Here is a 20382-nt window from a genome sequence, read left to right as displayed (position 1 = left end):
ACCTCAAGCTGGTTGCCACACTTTTCCTCGATATTTAACCAGACTGAATCAGACACTAATTCTGCAGTCTGCTCCCCTGTAACGATGTAATAGACCAGGAGACGGGCGGAAGGAACCATGTCCTGTGTCACTGGGATGTTTATACTTTGATAAGCTGAATCCGAAAGTTTATCCCTTGTGCCATAGTGAACAATTTTGCCCTTGGATAAAATCTAAAAATAAACAGCAGCAGAAATGGTGATTACAACACATAACCTTTGCTTTAGGATAGAGCTTGGGAGTGAGAGTAGAAATTGTGTTAAAGAAAAAGAAAGTTTACATTGCCAGGGCCTACTATGTGCCAGGAACTTCATGTTCAATTAACTCTTTTAGTTTCCATGATAACCAGAAGGTTGGGAATACTATCTCCATTGTGCAGATGAAGGGACTGAAGTTCAGGAATTAACTAGATGTCATTTAAATTTTTTCCTTAAAACTGTTGAAAGAAAGTCATCATCACTTGTGTGGCCTGAACTTCAGAATAATTAATCCCATTGCTTTGGTAATTGTCATGAAGCCTATGACATTTTTTTTGGATTCTTTCCTAGCTTTCACTGACAGCCTTGACTGATCCCTCTGTTTAATGTAAGTGACATAATAGGGATACTCCGGGAGCAGGTTTGAAATGATTCAACCCTTAAGAGCAGGATTTGGGTCCCTCCTGTATTACACTGAAATGCACATATTTTAAACGGGTCTAGGCAGGCAATCTGTGGCCATGAAGTAGAGCAGAGGTAATGTGAGAATTTAATCAGGCTCTCTCTGCGGAGGACTCGAGCTCTCTTTGGTGAAGGGCACGTCACATGGAGAATCAGAGGTTCCCAGTTCTGATCGTGACCTTTCTCTTCCAAGTTGGGTGACTGTGGTGAGTCTTAAGTCCTTGGTCCCTCAGCTTCCTCTTCTGTGAAACAGTCATGAAAATCATGCCCTGTCTCAAAGGCTTTTGAAAAACTGGCTATTCAATCAGGTGATGTTCTTGGAAGTGCTTTGTAAGAACTTATGTCAGGGATCATTCTAACACTTCTCTGTAAGCAAAGGACAGTCAGGTAAATCTATCACTATTATACTTACCAAGTAATTGTAGTGAGTTATTTTGTCAATATACGGACTTCTGGGTGTGACAACGATACTCAGATGTTCTCCCACAAGCAAATGTTTATCGTTTTCTGTCCAGTCAATATAAAGGTAGCTTTGGCTGAGAGATGAATACGCTACTGCTCGGTAATCTTTACTGGCCTGATTTTCTTCGGGAAGGTCTAGATCCTCTGTCTTGATCTGAAAAGGAAAAAAAAAAAGTTAAACAAAGATACGTGGACTGTGACGTGAAGGTATGTTTTCTGTGAAACACACCTTTTAAATTCCTTTCTTTGCTTTATACATTTCTAAATTTCACAACACCAATTGCTAAAGAAAAAGAAATCCACTCCTCCAATGTGTTTGTAACAGCTGTGGTATCAGATAACTTTACAGAGGCTATGGGCAATAACTGGGATAATACGGGACTGTGGGTTATGGTGGGAAAGTCCGGTGAAGTGAAAACAGAGTGATGCTCATGGAACAAACACCGGCATCCTCCCTGAAGTGTCATGGTCAGCTTGGGATTCTTCTCTTATGGGTTACAGGCCCCGAGGACTGGGGACAGGAGTTGTGGATGGACAGGACACAGACTTTTGGCCCAGTTTCACTGTGAAGCCGTGGCACAGGCAAGGGCTTACCAACAGAGTGGGGCAGGAGTGATATCATGGCAGTGATATCAGCCTTTGACAGCAGAGAGGTTAATATCTGGGGTGAGATATACATTGGTTTGCATTCAAGAGCCATCATCATTTATTAAGTCTGGATAAGTTATTTAACCACAAGAGAGGTTAAAAGCCTCTGTTTCCTCAGCAGCAAAATGGCAAAGACAGTATTCTCTGATTCAGAGAGCTGACTAAATGGGTATGGAATGTGTTCTACATAAAGCTCTTAGTACGATGTCTAGCGCGTCATACGGGCTCAGCAGATGACAGCGAATCTGTGCAGCTGACATGCTGTCAATGTCACTGACACACATGATTAAGTTATTTTTTACCTGGACTTTATCCTAAATATTATTTGCTGGGAGAGAAGACTATTAAGTGAACTTTCAGATAGAGTAATTCATATAGCTAGAAAAAAAAGAGAGGATTCCACATTTGACCCCTCTGTGGCCCTGAAGAGAGACAAAAGTTTGCGAGGTGGGAAAGAGAATTTTCTATCACTAATTTTCATTGCTATTCCTATTTCATGCTTCTAGATTTTAATACAGTCTTACTAATGCAAGAGAAAATAATTCACCTGAAATAAAAACTGATACATTTATCTTCCTAAACGACCATTCAGTTAATTTGAAGATTGCCTCTGGTGCTTTTTTTTTTCCTTTGGTTGCAAAATTGTGGAACTGTTTGCTGGACTCATGTCTAAAATCTGCCGCATTTTTTTCTGCACATTGGCCAAAACACACAGTCAAAAGTACACACTGTCCTAGAAAATTTAACAGGAGAATTCAGCTCACATTAAACTCCAGCACCGTCACTTCAGATGGGAGATTCACCACGAAAGAAGCTACTCCGTCACTGGAACGTGTTACACTCTTTTTCGACTCCAAGTCAGATATCTCTTGGTTCACGTCGAACGTTTTTGCGCTCAGGGTCACCGGTATCCCTCCTACTAAATGGTCAAATGAATCCTTAACTTGCACCTGTTTGCCAGAACAGTCCAAATTCATTTCCACAGCTCATCACTTCTTTTAAAGCAAAACAGTTCTGAAATAATTTTCCTTTCTCCTCACCAGTGTATAAATTATTCATATTCAATTAACTAAAGAGAAGCATGTTCTCATCTTATATATAAAAGAGTCTACTCTTATTTAGTTAAACCATTCTTGAATGGATTCCCCTGTATATCAAGAAGACTCAGAACATAAGCACTGTATTAGGCCTGCCAAGTAGATGAGATAAGGTCTTCTGCTCTTTCATTTCTGTGTTTCTTCAACTGGTTGAGAACTAGATAAAAGAGAAAATGAAGCAGTCACTTCTGGGAATTAATCTCTTAGATATGAGAGATAATAGTATAGCGCTTAGTCGCTCAGTCGTGTCCGACTCTTTGCAACCCATGGAATGTAGCCTTCCAGGCTTCACTGTCCACGGGGTTTCTCCAAGCTAGAATACTGGAGTGGGTTGCACGCCCTTCTCCAGGGGATCTTCCCCACCCAGGAATCAAACCTGGGTCTCCTGCATTTTAGGAAGATTCTTTACCAGCTGAACTACCAGAGAAGCCCCATGAGAAACAATAAATACATTTTTTTCTCCTTAAACTCTACCTCTCATTGCCATGCATATGCTAAATTCATGTAGAATTTCCACAAAGGTTTTACATTATTTATTTTTATATGTGATGTGAAATATATAGAGATATATAGTATATAAAAATATTTATATAAAGATAAATATATAATACATAGACATTTGAAAATAATAAATATATTCTATATAGTGACATATTTTATGATCTTTTGTACATATTGTATTAATACACTCTATAATAAATTGTAAATTATCATATGCACTATACAGTAACATGTTATATATTATTAAATGTGTTGTATATGTATTAAGAAGTTATAAGCATGTCCAAAGGTTGCTTGGGGTCTGATAAATCTTTTTCTCTTAAAAGCCAGTGATCTACAGCTTTCTAAAGGATAGGGAATAAAAAGATTCATTTTATAAATGTAATAAAACATAGTATATGTAATAGAGTATGTTTTACATAATATATAATCAGATATAGAATACTAAATTCAATGAAATATAATTACAAAGTCAGATAAATGTTTTAGCTCCATACTATCAGCATTTTAAAAAGGAAAAGAGGAAGAAGGAGAGAAAATATTGAAAAGGAGAAAAAAAAACAAAAACCGGAGAGGAAAGAGTCAGGGACAGACAGAAAAGTGTTGAGATGGAAAGGACAGGGAACGATACAGAGAGATGAGCTCCGACGGCGTGGCGTGCAGAGAAGGCCGAGTGAAGAGCACAGCGGTGCCCCCTCAGGCCATGGGAAATAAACACACAGAGAAAGGGGTTTATTCTCAAGGAACGACATCTCTGTCTTAAGGCTTTTTAAGAACGTGTTGTCAAATGATTTTAAATGTTAGTATTTTTTTGAACTATAGACGTATGGAGCTTTATTTATAACACATATCGTTAAGGTAAGGCTCATTTAGGGAATGCCTAACACGGGCTATCCTACTAAATGCTGATACTGTCCTAAGGTTTGATATTGTTCGCAAGAGAGAAGCTGGCTGGCGGTTCCCACTGCTGACCACACGGTCGGAGGGGCAGATCTCGCGCACAGACTGAGCTCCCTCTGTGCTTTGCCTCTCCTTTACCCTTCCTTTGCTTGCCAGCCCCCCATATTTTTTTTGAGAAAGACAATCACATCCAGCAGTACCCCCAACCCCCAACCTAACCTTGATAGAATATGGAATCCCAGGCTTCACAAAAAGAGGAGTAGCAACCAAGTTCAGTTTGTAGGGAGAAAGGACATATTTGATGCCAGGAATTTCTGCTTCTTCAGAAAATCCACCTGAAGAAATGACAAAAATGTATTAGAAGTGTACTGATCTGTGTGGGGAGCCATGTCTGTCTCCACGTGCCTCCACAGACCCACTCATTCATTTCTGAACTCACTCATTTACCAGCAGCAAGTAGACATGGGTCTTGGTTCGAAGGGGCAGTGCAGAGAAGAGTTTAAACCCTTCTCAGGCATTTCCAAGGTCTTATGCTCAGGGCTTACGTGTAGAGACAGCCCTTGTGGAAGTAGGGAAATAGGATCAGACTGAGGCGAAATTTGAGGAGGGGACGTCACTTTTCACTGGTTGCTTGAGTTCCATTTAAATACACAGAAGGCATTAAGGAGAGAAGAAAGGGTCAGCCAGAGACTAAGGCTTACAGGGGGGTCATCTTTAGGGAGCAGGGATTTAGAGAGAATTGAAGAAAACATTAAAAAAAGAGCATCAGGTAGAGAGAACCCAGAGGGTCTATTGGCAAGACCCAATAGTGTTACCCTTTGGCTAAAACTTATATATAATAAGTTATCAGAATAATATACAGAGCTCTAGTGTCCCTAACTTCTTCCAGAATTACATCCCTGACACTCCCACATATGGGCTTCCCAGGCAGCGCTAGTGGTAAAGAACCCGCCTCAAATGCAGGAGACAGAAGAGACATGGTTTCGAGCCCTGGGTCAGGAAGAGCCCCTGGAGGAGGGCATGGCAACCTACTCCAGTATTCTTGCCTTGAGAATCCCATGGACAGAGGAGCCTGGTGGGCTTCGGTGCATGGGGCTGCAAAGTGTTGGACACGACTGGAGTGACTTGGCATGCACATATGCACCCCTACATATATATCCTATACTTCAGCCAACAGAGTAATCTGCTATTCTCAACGGTCACCCTTGGTATGTCCCCTCTCTGAAGAGTGCCCCACTTCACGCTGCCTGTCACCCCTTCCTCAAAACCCTACTAGTCTTTCAAGACAAGACCAGTCATCTTCAGGACACCTTTGCTGGTTGCTCAGCAATCATCTGGGAGCTCGTCTTCTTCTGCAGGTCAGTAGCACTAAGCACTTTGCTTAGGGCACACATGGACTCCCTTCTTGTCAAAGAGTTCTTTGTATATTTTTCTTTCAGCTGATGGTGTTTGTAAGGCACTTGAGTACTGAAATTATGCACCATTAACGTTTGTAAGCTGCATATTTAGCAGCGCTCTTTGCATATCTAATAAACATTGCTTAAACTGAATTTATTTTAAATAAATCGAGAAAAATAACAGTAAGAAAGAAACATTAAAACAATGTCAAAAATATAGAGAGGGCAGGGAGTCTAAAATCATCATCATTCTCCTGCATCTTTTGAGCATCTGATGTATACAAGGTGCTTAATAACTCTGTAATCACCTCAGTTCTTCATTCTGCTACCCTAGAAGGACAAATTTAAAGAGGTGGAAGGAGACTTAGGAATCTTCTAGTGTAACAGTCATTTTATTGGAAAAAAATGGACTTAGTGTGTTTAAATTATTTGCTTATGGTTGACTGGGGGTTCAATATAGACCTGCAAATATAAGGTATATTAGTAATCGAGATATATCAGAAGTAAGACAAAGTAATCCAACTGGGAGTAATAATTATTAACTATTAAAACCATCGGAGTGAGGGTTAAGAGTACTAGACAAGATAGTAAGAATGCTAAGGGAAAAAAATAGGTGGTGAGAAGGAGAGGAAGAAGAAGGGGGAAGACGAGGAGGAAGAGGAGGAGAGCAAGAGGGAGAGGGAAGAGCACTGGGGGGAGGAGGGGTGGCGAGGAGGGGAGGACAGGAGAAAGGGGGGAGAGGTGCTGGTCAGAGCGCTCTGCGCACACAGACTCTCATTCCCGCCGTAACACTGAGAGGCGTATACCATTATCGGACCCATGTTAGAAACATTACCTCTACTTTTGGATAGAATTACTATTCCAGAAGAAGAGGGCTTTATCGTGTACTTTGTTCAACTCCCTCATCATACAACTAAGTGGATAAACCAGTGGTAGTCGTGGTAACTTTCGTTTGCATGGTACTTCACCAAATGTCTGTACACACATATCTCTTTGGTTTTGATTCCTCCCAGGTGAGAAAACTGAGGTGCCAGATGTTCAAGCCAGACAGGCTGTGAGCCACTTGGGCTGTTAAATGAGCGGGTGACATCCCTTCTTGCCACTGAGACAGTAGAGACCCAGTGGCTAGGGAGTGACAACGCTACACTCCAATCCCAGTTTTAATGATGGAAAAATAAAATTTAACTATGAAAGGAAGTAAAACGTGAAAGAATGTAGTAATTATTTATACCTTTAATATGCTGTCTAAATATTTCCCAAGAGAAAGTCCCTCCTCTGGTGCATGCTAAGTTGCTTCAGTCATGTCCAACCCTTTGTGAGCCCATGGACTATAGCCCTCCAGGCTTCTCTGTCCATGGGATTCTCCAGGCAAGGCTCCTGGAGTGGGTTGCCATGCCCTCCGCCAGGGGACCTTCTCTGGTGCATGCTAAGTCACTTCAGTCATGTCCAACTCTTTGTGAGCCCATGGACTACAGCCTGCCAGACTTCTGTGTCCATGGGATGCTCCAGGCAAGGCTACTGGAGTGGGTTGCCATGCCCTCCTCCCGGGGACCTTCTCTGGTGGCTCAGAGGTAAAGAATCTGCCTGCCAATTCAGGAGACACAGGAGCTGCAGCTTCAGTCTCTGGGTCAGGAAGGTCCCCTGGAGAAGGAAATGGCAGCCCACTCCAGTATTCTTGCCTGGACAATTCCATGGACAGAGGAGCTTGGTGGGCTATATAGTTCATGGAGATGCAAAAAAGTCGGACACGACTTAGCAACTAAACAACAGCAAATATTTGCCAAGAGAAAGTTTAAGAGGGAAAACAGACTTACCTGTAGACTCTGTGATTGTCACACCAATATAGAGGTACTTGTCATTTAAATCTTCTAGACTTTCATAGGACAATTCTTTAACTGCTGTTTCAGAGTTAAATGTGACTTGAGCCATTCCGTTTATCAACTTTTTAAAGGGGGAAAATAAACAAGTTATTTCAAAGAAGAATTTATAAGGAAAAAATGAATAAAATGTGCCTTTACTAGCCTCTCAATCGAAGACAAAGAGGAAAGCTTTACCACCAAAGCGAGTAACTGAGTCCACAGTTAAGCCCAGAGTGTTATCTTCTAATCTATTTGTTTAGAATTATAGATGTGGAAGGATCTTAAACATTATTTGGTTCCACAGGTCTTTTTGTACTAGCTGGCAAAGATGACTTCTTCCCATCACTGAGTCATCATTGTCTTTCTAGGCCTCTCAGCTTACTTTTGCTCTTAACTGAGAGTTTATGGGATTTTATGATATTTACTCTGCTTGCATATTAAGACACTAATTTAAAAATGCACAGTGGATAATGGGATATAGGGTTATCTACGATATGTTAATCGCTAAGTCGTGTCCGACTCTCTGCCACCCCACAGACTGCAGCCTGCCAGGCTCCTCTGTCCATGGAATTTTCCAGGCAAGAATACTGGAGTGGGTTGCTCTGCCTTCTCCAGGGGATCTTCCCGACCCAGAGACCGAACCCCGGTCAGATTTTTACTGTCTGAGCCACCAGCGAATCATATGACATTATTTAAGTATTAACCACAACAGTAAAACAGATTTTGCCTTATTTTTTCTTCTAAAATTGAGTACTTCAGGGACAGGGATTTTTGTCTTATGTAGCTTTAAACCTCAGTGTTTAACATGGACTCTTGCATTAAAAAAGAGGCGTTTATATCTTAAATGAAACTGTACTTTGAAAGAGCAAGGGCTCACTAACTGGTGATGCAAGCTCTGTGAAAGGGCAGTAGTGACCCAAATGCCGTGAGCCCTTACCGTCCACAGCGCGGCGCAGAGAGCACCGAGCCGGGAAGCGGGCAGCAGGGCCCTCTGAGCTCCCGCAACCGCTCGGCCTTCACTGTGGGCCAGTGACTTCTCAGTGAGCTCACGGCAACTCATTCACTTACAAATCTTTACAGAGCACCTACAAAACTTGCCAGCAGCTGAGCTGGCTCTCGGCATATAGTGGGAATGATTCAGACCCCAGAGAGCTTTGTGCAGAGAACGGTAAAGGAGTAAACACAGCATTGCTAATTGCAGTGGTTTTCAACCTCAGCACTATTGACATTTTGGGCAGGGTGATTCTTTGCTGAGGGTGCACTGCTCTGAAGGGTTTTTACAACGTCCCTGGCCTCGACCCACGAAATGCTCACGTGACCCTCTTGCCCAGTTGTGACAACCACAAATGTCTCTGGACATTACCAAATGTCTCCTTGGGGGTAGAAATCACCCTTGGTTGAAAACCACTGCAATATAAAGTGTGAAACATGCTTCATCGAGAGTGACTCAAGGCCTGAGGGAGCAGGATGGGTGTTGATGTGGAGACAAAGATTGGGACGGCGTTAGCCAGGCAGAGAAGAAGCAGGAGGTGACAAAGCAAAAGGGCATTCCCTGGCAGAAAGAGCAGCTCTGCAGACACCTGGAGGCGAGAGAGACTGGGGTGAGCTGGCAAAACGGGTGACCGGCGCAAGGGGGCAGAAAGGGAGAGATGGGCCGGCAGGGGGCTTGCTGACAAGGAGACTGAACTTTCTCCTCAGGGTAGTGAGGAGTCAGTGCAAGGTTTCTGAGCTCCCATTTCCACACCTGCATGAAACAGCACAGAGGACCAGATGGTACAGAAGGGACTTTCCGTCTCCAGCGTCCACGATGGACCTTCAGGTGCCAGTGGACCTCTTACCGTTGTGCTCTGCATCGCTTTTTGCATCATTTCTTTTTGATTATCTTTTAAGTTGTCTCTTATTCCAAAAGAGATATAAACGTCAGCCTCGTTGACGACTTTATTATAAAAATATCTGTCAAACAACCACACCATAAAATTGTTCTGCTAACACCGTTACAATAATAAAGTCCAGATAAAACATAACAATTTAAAATCACATAAAGCATTTGACATACTTTAAAGTGCCTTTCCATCCACTATTACATTTCATCCTCATAAAGCCACCGTAATAAAGCCAAAGTACAGATTTTTATTACTATGTGCTAGATGAAATAAACTGATTTTGAGGAGATCAAAAGAGTCAGGTCTGGGCCTCTTTCTTACAAAACACATCACTTCCTCAATGATTTTGATAACAGCGGAGAACTGCTCTTTATTCTCTTTTACATCTTTTAAAGCAGCATACCCAGTCTCACAGTTATATAAGTTCTTTTGAAAAACTCTAACTGCATATTTCCTTTTTTAGTTTAGAATTAAAACAATGATAAAGAAAACTTTCTGTAGAGCAACCATGATAGCAAGATCATGTTATTCGTAGAACATGTTATTCATGCTATTTTGTTATTCGTAGTTTGAACAAAAAAAAGTAAGTCTCTCTGTTAAAAGAAGTCCATTTCTACAACTGTCTGTCCAGTGAGCCTTTTACAGGGGCTTAGATCAAGTGGCAAACACTCTGTCTGAGGAATAAACGCTAGGAAGAGAGGCGGTATATGGTAGCATTTGAAGGCATGGGTTCTGGAACAAGAGAGACCACGTGATTTATTAGCTGTATGATCTTGGGCAAATTGCTTAACATTTATGTACCTTCGTTTTTCTGTTTATAATGTGGGGATAGTAATTGTATCTATCACACAGAGTTTTGTAAAGATTAAATGAGCTAATACATACAGAATGCTTTGGAAAGTACCTGACATATATAGTTATATAAATTGGTTACTGTTTTTAATAATTATACTAGGTCATTTTTAAATGGTAGGTCGCTTATAAAAGTAACCCCAATTCTCCACCTCCCCATGCGTCTACTGCCTTTGCAGCTCCTTGGATGCAAAGGGTGTGAAGGGAGTCTGTTTCCTTCAGGCGGATGCTGTAATTTGCTTTGGACAAAAGAATGTGGTGGAAGTGACGGTGTGTTAGTCCCAAAGTGTAAACCACAAAGGGACTTTTATGCTCCCATTTTCTCTCTTTGAGCATTGCTGCTGCTACAAGCTAGCCCGTTGGTTGATGAGAAACACACATGGGCCAGTCATCCTTGCAGCTTCAGTCAACTGCCAGTTAACTGTCAGGCATCTGAGGAAGACCTTCCTAGGCCAGCCAGCCCCCAGCTGACCTGCCAACTGGCTGCAGGCACATGGGTGAGCCCCACTGACATCAGCCTGGCCCAGACAGCAGAACTGCCCAGCTGACTCGTAAATAGTTGTGGTTTTAAGGCACTGGGTCCCAAAGTAGTTATGCAGCATTAGCTGGCTGATGAAGCCATTAAAAGTGATAAGAAGTTAAAGCTTCATATCTCAGTTCCAGTATCCTAAGGCACGCTGCTTCCTAAACATACACACTGAGCTTATGTCTTTAGGATTTTGGGGGGGGGGGGCGGGGCGCTGGTGAATATTTAACTAGACTAAAATTGGAATCAGCTAAAGTCAGTATGAGCAAATAAATTATAGGTGTGATGTCTTCTCAGTCAGGTAGTTTCAAAGTCATGCCAGACATTGCCACTAAATCACAGATCTCAGCGATGTACAAATGTATCAACTCACCACACAGTACACCTTAAACTTTCCCAATGTCATAGGTCAATTATACCTCAATAAAACTGGGGGTAAAAATCAAAGATCTCACTCTGTGCAAATGTCACCAAAGTTAGCACTCAGTTTAACTGAAAAATCTGAAAACAAAACAAAAAACGTTCTTACCTTGCTCTTATAGTAATTTCAAAATTAGTGAAGTCCTTATAACCAATGAAATTACTTTCTGGTTCTATTGAGATAGAAAAATGTGGCAACACTGAAAATAAAGACGAAGAAGCAACGTTACCATTTGAATTAGAGCGGTCTTCAAAGCGCAGCAACGGACTGTATTTCTGGTACAGCCGGGTAAGCTGCGACATCAGCGCGGCATCCACCCTGTCATTACTATCGTCAGGGACAACGGGATCTCTGGGAAGCCTCCCGTTCCGCCAATCAGAGGTGTGTTCATACGCTGCGTGCTAGAACTTCCCTTATACTCTGATTTCAGCACTTACAGGCGACTGACTACTTCCTCCGCTAGACGATGGGCTCCTTGAAACAAAAAAGACTCTTCTCTTTATGTTTGCGTGTCTCCTCCCTCAACCTTCTCATGAGCCACAAATATAGCATGTGCTCAACAAATGTTTATTATATTGAAAATGGAAAAAGAATTGTCTTGCTTAACATTTCCCTTTTTTGCCTAATAGATACAATCTACCCAGTCTCCAAATTCCAACATGAAACTCTCACTTTAGTCAATAAGCGAGAGCTTACAATTAGCTACAAGAAAGAAGCTTCATGCAAAATTGAAAATTAGGGCAGAAGGGAAGGAGGGTTTTTTTCCCTGTCTCTTTGGTATCCTGATTGCCCAAGAGAAAACAATTTCACCTGTCCAAAATAGCATGGTCTTCTCTTTGCTCTAACACAGCCTGGGTAGTAAGGTTTACAGATTCTATTAACCTGCACAACACTTAACAGAAACTGGGTGATTGTATGACCTTGATATTGTAGATCAAGACTGTCACATGAGAGTAAGTGAGATGGGGTCATACATGGCTTATGTGTTTCCTAGATGGTGAAAGGGCCTTTCTGCACAAACGGTAAAGAGTCTGCCTGCAATGTGGGAGGAAACAGAAGTCTAAGAGCAATGCAACCTGTTGCTCTGGGCTGCATTCCTGTGTCATTAAAGATCAAGGCAGACATGTTCTCTCCAAGATATGAAGTAGAGGAAAATATTTCATCGTTTCATCCAGTACCTACTTGCCATATAGCCTGCACACTCCTACCAAGAGGGATACACCCATGAACACGACAGACAAACCCTACCCTCACTGAGCTCACAGTCGAGCAGGGAAGACAAGCATAAGCAAAGAACAAACACTTGAGACCGCTGTGAAAGCTGATATTTACAAGTGAGTACAGGGAGTCCTTCCCAGGAAAGAGAATTCAGGGAAAACGTCACTGAGTAAACGGTTTTTCAACCGAGACTTGAAGGTGAGTGGGAGTTGGCTAGGTGAGAGGGAGGGGGCTGTAGGCAGATCATGTGCAAAGTCACCATTAATGAGGCTGAGGAGATGGCAATGAGGAGGCGGTGGGGACTCAGTAACAAAAGAACGAAATAACGGCGAGAATAGCTTCAAAGCAGAGGTAACAGTTGGGGGTTGAGGGTGGGTTTTCAGTAGTCCATGAGGGAGCCTGGTGATAAAATTGACGTGTGGCTGCAGATAATAAGAAGTGGATAAATTTTAGGTATGTACAAGAAGCAGCAAAAACGCGTGGAGGAAAGGGGACCAGTTAGGACGATATGTTATTTAGAGCCTATAATCTTTAAAGTTGAGCTTCATGATAGTACATTTGTTTTGTCACTGTTTGTTAATTGTTAAAATTCGTGTGTTTATTCGCCACATTATTATGAGTCTATTGAAAGAATTAAAAATGACTTCAAGCAAAATAAAGTTAAACTTTGTATCAGAGCACACAAATACTCTAGTAAACAAGAAATGGGAAGGTTAAGCGGTTTGAACGTTAACCATTAGTCCGTTAACATGACTGGTTTCAAAGTAAGACTACCCGATATTTTTGGATCAATGTATTAGGCATGTCGAGTCAGAAGGAAAACGGCACTGGACTCGGGGTAAGGAAGTGCACATGCTCCTGTTTGGTCACTAACGGGTGGTGATGAGGTGAGGTCGGTACACCAGGTTCCGTTCACCTCAACTCAGGCTGCTGCTCCTAAAACCCTAATTCTGGAGAGGACCTGAGCCAGTCACGCTCCTCAGGGGGCTAGGTCTCTTGGAGCTCTATGATGAGGAAGGCAAGTCCAGAGGGTTGGTGTGCTTGTTCAAGGTGAACAGGGCAGCTACACCCAGAGCTTAGGCATTCAGACAACGCCCACTCCTCCCTCCGCCGCAATCAGTACTTCTAACCATACCAGCAAGCAGCCTCATCTTCGTCTGGAGTGATTTTGCATTAAGCTCATTCGTGAAAAGAATTATTGCAAAAATGCTAACTCTACATAGGTAAACTTTTAATCATCAGAAATTACCATATTCTTTAACTTCAAAATATGCGGTTCCAGTTGTTGAAAAGTCTTCTTTATATTTAGCTCGAATGGTCCACACACCGTATCTATGGGAACAAAATATTTAAAATTATGGAAGTCATGAAACATGCCTGTTATGTTGAGGGGCTAGCGGTATAAAAGTGACCAATACAGACGGGACCCCTGTCCTCAAGAAGTTCTTCGTGACCCCATGGACTGTAGCCTACCAGGCTCCTCCATCCATGGGATTTTCCAGGCAATAGTACTGGAGTGGATTGCCATTTCCTTCTCCAGGGGATCTTCCCAACCCAGGGACTGAACCCGGGTCTCCCGCGTTGTAGACAGACGCTTTACTGTCTGAGCCACCAGGGAAGTCCCAGTTTATAGCCTAGTGGGGAGTAAAGGCAAGTAAATTAATAAAGAATTACTTACAAAACTGAGATAAGTGCCATGAAGAAAATACGAAAGTAAAGGGAGGAGAGAGAAAAGAAAATGGAAGAGAGGGACTGCGTGCGGTGTTGGATCCAAGAAACCCACGCCCTAGAGAAGGAGAGGAAGCCAGCTTCGTGAAGAGTGAGACGACGCACATTTGAAGCAGAGGGGACAAGCTGTGAAAAGGTGCTGGGTAGGAAAGCAACGGTCATAGGCGGCTGTCATGGCTGATGCAGAATCTGGCACAATCTACCACTTGGCATAAGATGGAGTTGGAGAAATGATAATAGTTATACAATAATCGGATCAATTCTTTGCTATTATGGAATATTTTCAAGGAGGTACACAATTTTAAAACTACCCAAATTATGTAAATCCCCCAATTTCATCCAAATTTCTAGAAGATCTTCAGTACAGTGAATTAACTGTGAACTCCCTTCTAGAGGGCAGAGCAAAAATGACCAGAAGAAGATTTTAAAGTGCTATTGCAGTCATTTTTATACGCACTTATCCGTCCTCCTCTAAGTTGGTTGGAGGCAGGGGCTCTGTATTTTTTATTTCTATTTAAAATTTCTCATTCCCATTGTACTTTGCATTTCCCAGGAATGTGTTCACTAAATTTTTTCACATTGGGTTCTGTTTAAACATGTTCTTAATCCTCTAGCGTGAGACCAAATGGAGGAAATGAGTTTACTAAGCTCTTCCCTCTTGAAATCTGTCTTCTGGAAGTCTATGCAGTAAAGACTACAGAAGACCAATATTTTCATTGGTCATAGCAAGGCATGGGACAACACCAGCCTTTCAGACTGATAGTCTGTTAGATTCCTTGAAGGGTGGAAGGTTGATGGTTTTGATAGAAAAAGGCCTGGGAACTATTTTTTTTTTTTTTGCTTCTTCCAAATTTTAATTTCTATATGTAAAGAAGATTGGTGAGAAGTATTGGGAGTGGTTTGTTTGTTTTGCCAGAACCTGAGCCTAGCTTTTCATTAGACTTGAAAAGACTGCACATTTCTTTCACACTTAGCTTTTTGTTAACACTAGGTGGCTCCATTTGACTGGTTATCTACCTCACACCCAAAAGTTCCAGATGTCTGGTTTACAGAAAACTTTATTAAAAACAACAACAACAAAAAAACTTTAAAATACTTAGGATTAGATGGAATCTTGAAGTCAGGAAAAGAAATAATTCCAGTATAATCATTTTCTTCTATCATGTCAACTTCTGATCCTTCGGGATCCTTTGAAGAAAAGCAGACAATTTCCAAGCATATAAATCACACTTAAAAAATTAACTGATTACATTGTCTTTGATCGATAGAAATATTTACTAACAAATATCATGTCTTCAAATTAAATATGAAGGAGGAAAGCCATTTAAATGTTGTGAAAGACAAATATGGCTCATTTAAGGCATTTCTTCCTTTTTTTGACTTTCTTGCATCTCCTGCCTCACTTGAAAAAAAAAAGTAAATCAGTGTCCAGGGTATCCTAGTCTCAATTATCTAGAAGAGATTCAACTCTCTATTGTATGGCTAAAAAAAAGAACTATGACAAAAACTGATGTTATAATGAACCAAATAATAGCTTACACACTTTATAGATACCAGAATCTAAATTGTGTATGTGTTCATTTGGAACTTTCCAAAGCAAATATGCTGTAAAATTCATTTATTAGCTAGAAATTTTGAAGGTTTACAGGTTATATCAATAATTATCAACTATAATCTTGGAACACACTAATGCTTCTCAAATAATTCATTATAAAATACTCAGATGTGAAAGTTTATGAAAGTTTCATAATTTTTATAAGTTATAAAGGATTCAAGGTTATTGCTGTACAGCCCTCTTTTTCACTCATGTTCTGTTAAGATTTTTGGCTTTTTGGTTCCTTGAGTAGGAGAAAGAGGCGCTGCAACCTGCAGAAGGGGACCTACTGTCAACAGGTGAGCAGTTACTTCCTCCCAAAACTTTGTAGGGTTTGGACGTGAACTGGGAAGACCATGGGAATTTATTGCACACACCTGTTATGTACCTCATGGCTCATGAAAGGCTGATAATTACTGATCTTTATCTCACGGGGTTAGCACTATTTTCCATGTGCTAGTGTGTCTTACTTACTAAACTCTAAACTCATCAGGAGCGAGTGCCACAGGCTGTAATTCTTTACCTTGTATTGTGCAAATCAAAAATATCATACTTAACAGACATTCAACTACTTCTTAGTTGAATCGATGGATTAATCCACTAAGTTGAATTCTTAGTGATTGAGGGGTGGTCTTTAAGAAATGTATCATGAAGGATGTATTTAAATGATTTGGTTCAAAACCATAACTTGTTGAGATTTTCATTTTCATGAGAGTTTTACATATTGTAAAGGAATAAACCTATAATGTTATACACACAGAAGGTGTTCAATAACCATTTCTGAACATTGAATAAATTAGTATGGTGTCAGGACAGGGTTATGGAACAAAGTGTCTTGTCCTGATGAAAATTTAAATAATTTAAAAATTTTAACATAAAATTATTATTTAAATAAACATACTTACTATGAAAGTTAAGACAGTTTCTCTTTTGGCTGGCTTCAGGTCATCATTCAGTGAATAAACTCTAACCTTTACTGTAAGAATAATCGATATCATCAATAACTTTGTGAAGCACAGTATTTTGATATTTTCAATAATCATCCTTAAAAGAGATGAGCCTCATCTTAAAGATTCAATACATAATCATATATGAAAATTCGTATTTAAAAGAAAGAAAAAGTTAACTTGTAGACAACACATCACTAAAATTTTTTCTTTTATTGAGAATCCTTTTCAGTTCAGTTCAGTTCATTTCGGTCACTCAGTCATGTTCGACTCTTTCCAACCCTGTGGACTGCAGCACGCCAGGCCTCCCTATCCATCACCAACTCCCGGAGTTTGCTCAAACTTATGTCCATCGAGTCGGTGATGCCATCCAACCACCTCATCCTCTGTTGTCCCCTTCTCCTCCTGCCTTCAATCTTTCCCAGCACATCACTAAAATTTTTTCCTTTGAAAGAGAATCTTTTTGGATTCCTTTAAAGAGCTACTTCTAATGAATTTAAAGAACAGTTCACTTTATTAAAATGTATTTGCTTATATTTTGGGAGAACAAATATGTAGTACAAAGTTAGTTATATCTGTGATTAGGCCAGGATTTATAAAAAATTTCATGGCAGCAAAATAGTGATGTCTACCCTATGGTTGTATTGAGTTTAGTCACTCAGTCATGTGGACTGAGTGTGACCCCATGGGCTGTAGCCCATCAGGCTTCTCTGTCCATGAGGATTCTCCAGGCAAGAATACTGGAGCGGGTTGCCACGCGCGCCTCCAGGGGATCTTTCCAACCCAACCTGGGATCGAACCCAGGTCTCCTGCACTGCAGTCAGATTCTTTACTATCTGAGCCACCAGGGAAGCTCAAGAATACTGGAGTGGTTATACTAGGAGTATAATAAATCATCTCAGAATTGAAGATTTTAATGAAAAATTAGGTGGTTTGTTTCAGACTATACACTCTTACAACATGGCCCCAAATTGTCTCTTATTGTTGCTAAGGATAGTTTTGAATTGTACAGTTTTGTTGTATTTATTGAGCCAGATCCTACAAATATTTGTTCATTGTTAAAAGAATAATGGCAGGGGGCTCAATAACAATTAGTTCCCTTCCACTTCTTCCTGTCAGGTAATAGATCCCCACCTTTTAAACAAATATATCTGCTTAGCTTTTAACTCTTAGCTGCTTGAACACGCTGGTTTAATTCCTTCCAATGACGTATTATAATTTCTCTAGGGTTTTTCTGATGCTCAAATCATTTCATGGCCAGAACTTTAACCACAAAATAAAACTGAACTGATGTCATAAACCTTTTAAAGGGTCAGTATTATGCAAAGCTCTACCTGAGAAGTCACATATTAAGCTCTCTAAAATTGATTTCACCAAGACCATAAGATCAAAATGAAATGCTCAGTAAATCCCTCAGCCCTGCTGTCCCCTCACCTCTGTCTCTCAGCTCGAGTCCTCTCTTCTGCCTTATGAACATACCTGGTTCAGCCCTGAGCATCACTGAGCTGCTGCTGGAGGCAGTGTGCCGCAAAAGTTAAGAGTTTGGGCCCTAGAATTCAAAACTTTGGTTCCATTCCTATCTCTGCCACTTTCTAACGTGACCCAGAATAGGATACTTAATCCCTCTTACCCCTTAGGTCCCACATCTGTAACACAGGACTGCTAGTATCTGCTTCATAGCACGTGAGACTAAATGAGAAAAAGCTTTGCAAAACCCAGTGCATAATAACTAACCAATGAATGCTTATTATTTCTATTTTTATTATTTCTATAGCTACTGCTTGTCCACTTTCTAACTCAGTTTGTGCTAGGTTAGAAAATTAATCTTGTCTTCATAACAATGGTATATCAAGTGACGTGAAGTGAAGTCACTCAGTCGTGTCCGACTCTTTGCGACCCCATGGACTGCAGCCTACCAGGCTCCTCCGCCCATGGGATTTTCCAGGCAAGAGTACTGGAGTGGGGTGCCATTGCCTTCTCCAGGTGTATCAAAGGCAAGTTCAATGAATGCTTTTTGTACCAAAGGTATAGCTTATAGACTTTTAAAATATATATACTGGATGCCTTCTATGTGCAGACACTATGTTAGGCACCGAGATATGGTGGTGACGAATCAGACGTGGAATTCCTCTAACGGAGTGGAGTAGAGAGGCAAACACAAGATCCCACAAGTGACTGTCAACTTCCAGGGGTGGGAAATGCTGCGAAGGACACTCCCTGGCTTTCTGAGGCTGACAGAGGGAGCCTTGAAGCAGAGAAGGCTGCCCTCTATGTGATGGCATGGAAGAGTTGAGTGGAAGTTCAGAGGGCAAGCAAGGTGATGAATGTACCGGGAAGAGGTGCGCAGGCCTTACTACGGACAGGAGAAAGGCATAAGAAAGCAACTGTAAAGAGGTCAGCTTGGCTGCTGTCCGCGGACGAGGGGCGGCCCGGTGGGTGATGAGGCAGGAGGGGAGCGCAGGACACAGGCTGTGTGAGATTGGAAGCATTTTGGTCACTATTCTGAAATTCTTCATCCTGTAAAGCCTTGAAGATCTAAGCCTCTATCCTAGAGGTACTTATATGAAAAATCCCTCAAGGATCTTCAGATTAAAATGTGAGGACTGGGACATTAGAGCTATAAGTAGCAAGATGTAATTAATTTCCAAAAGAATTACTGAGTAATTCTTTTTCTTCTATGTAATTAAGGCTTTGTGCTATTCCATAGATTAAACGATAATGGAAAATACTTTCCTGGTGCTTACTCTGGGGTAGGCAGTGTTTGCAGTGCTTTATACGTATGAATTCACCGAACTCTCCCAACAACTCTGTGAGATACGTTCCATTACTATCTCCATTATATGGATGAGGAAAATGGGACTCAGAAAGATTAACTCACACAAGGTCATGGAGCTAATAAGAGCCCCAACTGTGATTTGAACCCAGACAATTTGGCTCCAGAGTCTGCTGTTCACAACTATACTTCGTTACCTCTCATTAATGAGTCAAAATTTAGAGAGAGGTGCTCTGGTTTTCTCTATGATTTATTCTAAGATGGAATAGGTCTTAGAGAGATCTTAGAGATCTCTCATCTCTATTCTAAGATGAAGACAGTATATATTTTTATGGTAAAGTTCTGATAAAGAAATAACAAATGGAGCCGTTCTTAAGGGAAACCTTAAGAGCTGACAGAAGCCCCAGGGTCTGGGTATCAGGCTGCTTGATGGACAAAGATGAGGACCCTAGGGACTTGCCTGGAGGGCCAGTGGTTAAGACTGTATGCTTCCATTGCAAAGGGCACAGGTTCAATCCCTGGTCAGGGAACTAAGGTCCTGCATGCCACAGGGCACGGCCAAAAATTAAACGAGAAAAAAAAGATGAGAACCCTAAATAGTAAGTAGTGTCAACAAGACCCAATTAAAGAAGCATCCTCTAATATGCGAGGAGGACAAGGGTGTTGGTATATTTGTTTCGGGGTATGATGTTTAAAGGGCTTCCCTGGTGGCTCAGAGGTTAAAGAGTCTGCCTGGAATGTGGGAGACCCGGGTTCCATCCCTGGGTCAGGAAGATCCCCTGCAGAAGGAAATGGTCAACCCACTCCAGTACTCTTGCCTGGAGAATCCCATGGAGGGAGGAGCCTGGTAGGCTACAGTCCATGGGGTTGCAAAGAGT

General features: G+C 41.4%; 1 protein-coding gene across 2 annotated transcripts in view; it reads right to left on the bottom strand.

Moving 5' to 3' along the window:
• The window catches only part of C5 (complement C5), a 91850-nt gene that overhangs the window by 58587 nt on the left and 12881 nt on the right, over window positions 1-20382 (bottom strand). For both annotated transcript variants that reach the window (XM_069575264.1, XM_069575263.1), the window contains 10 exons: window positions 16690-16760; window positions 15287-15378; window positions 13712-13794; window positions 11353-11443; window positions 9401-9515; window positions 7518-7644; window positions 4526-4641; window positions 2573-2758; window positions 1111-1314; window positions 3-212 (listed from right to left, as the gene is read on the bottom strand). In XM_069575264.1, the coding sequence (XP_069431365.1) occupies window positions 3-212; window positions 1111-1314; window positions 2573-2758; window positions 4526-4641; window positions 7518-7644; window positions 9401-9515; window positions 11353-11443; window positions 13712-13794; window positions 15287-15378; window positions 16690-16760 (1295 nt within the window). The remainder of the gene's footprint in view (window positions 1-2; window positions 213-1110; window positions 1315-2572; window positions 2759-4525; window positions 4642-7517; window positions 7645-9400; window positions 9516-11352; window positions 11444-13711; window positions 13795-15286; window positions 15379-16689; window positions 16761-20382) is intronic.

Source organism: Ovis canadensis, chromosome 2 (assembly GCF_042477335.2).
Source record: "Ovis canadensis isolate MfBH-ARS-UI-01 breed Bighorn chromosome 2, ARS-UI_OviCan_v2, whole genome shotgun sequence".
NCBI lineage: Eukaryota > Metazoa > Chordata > Mammalia > Artiodactyla > Bovidae > Ovis > Ovis canadensis.
This window is presented reverse-complemented; position numbering and strand designations above follow the sequence as displayed.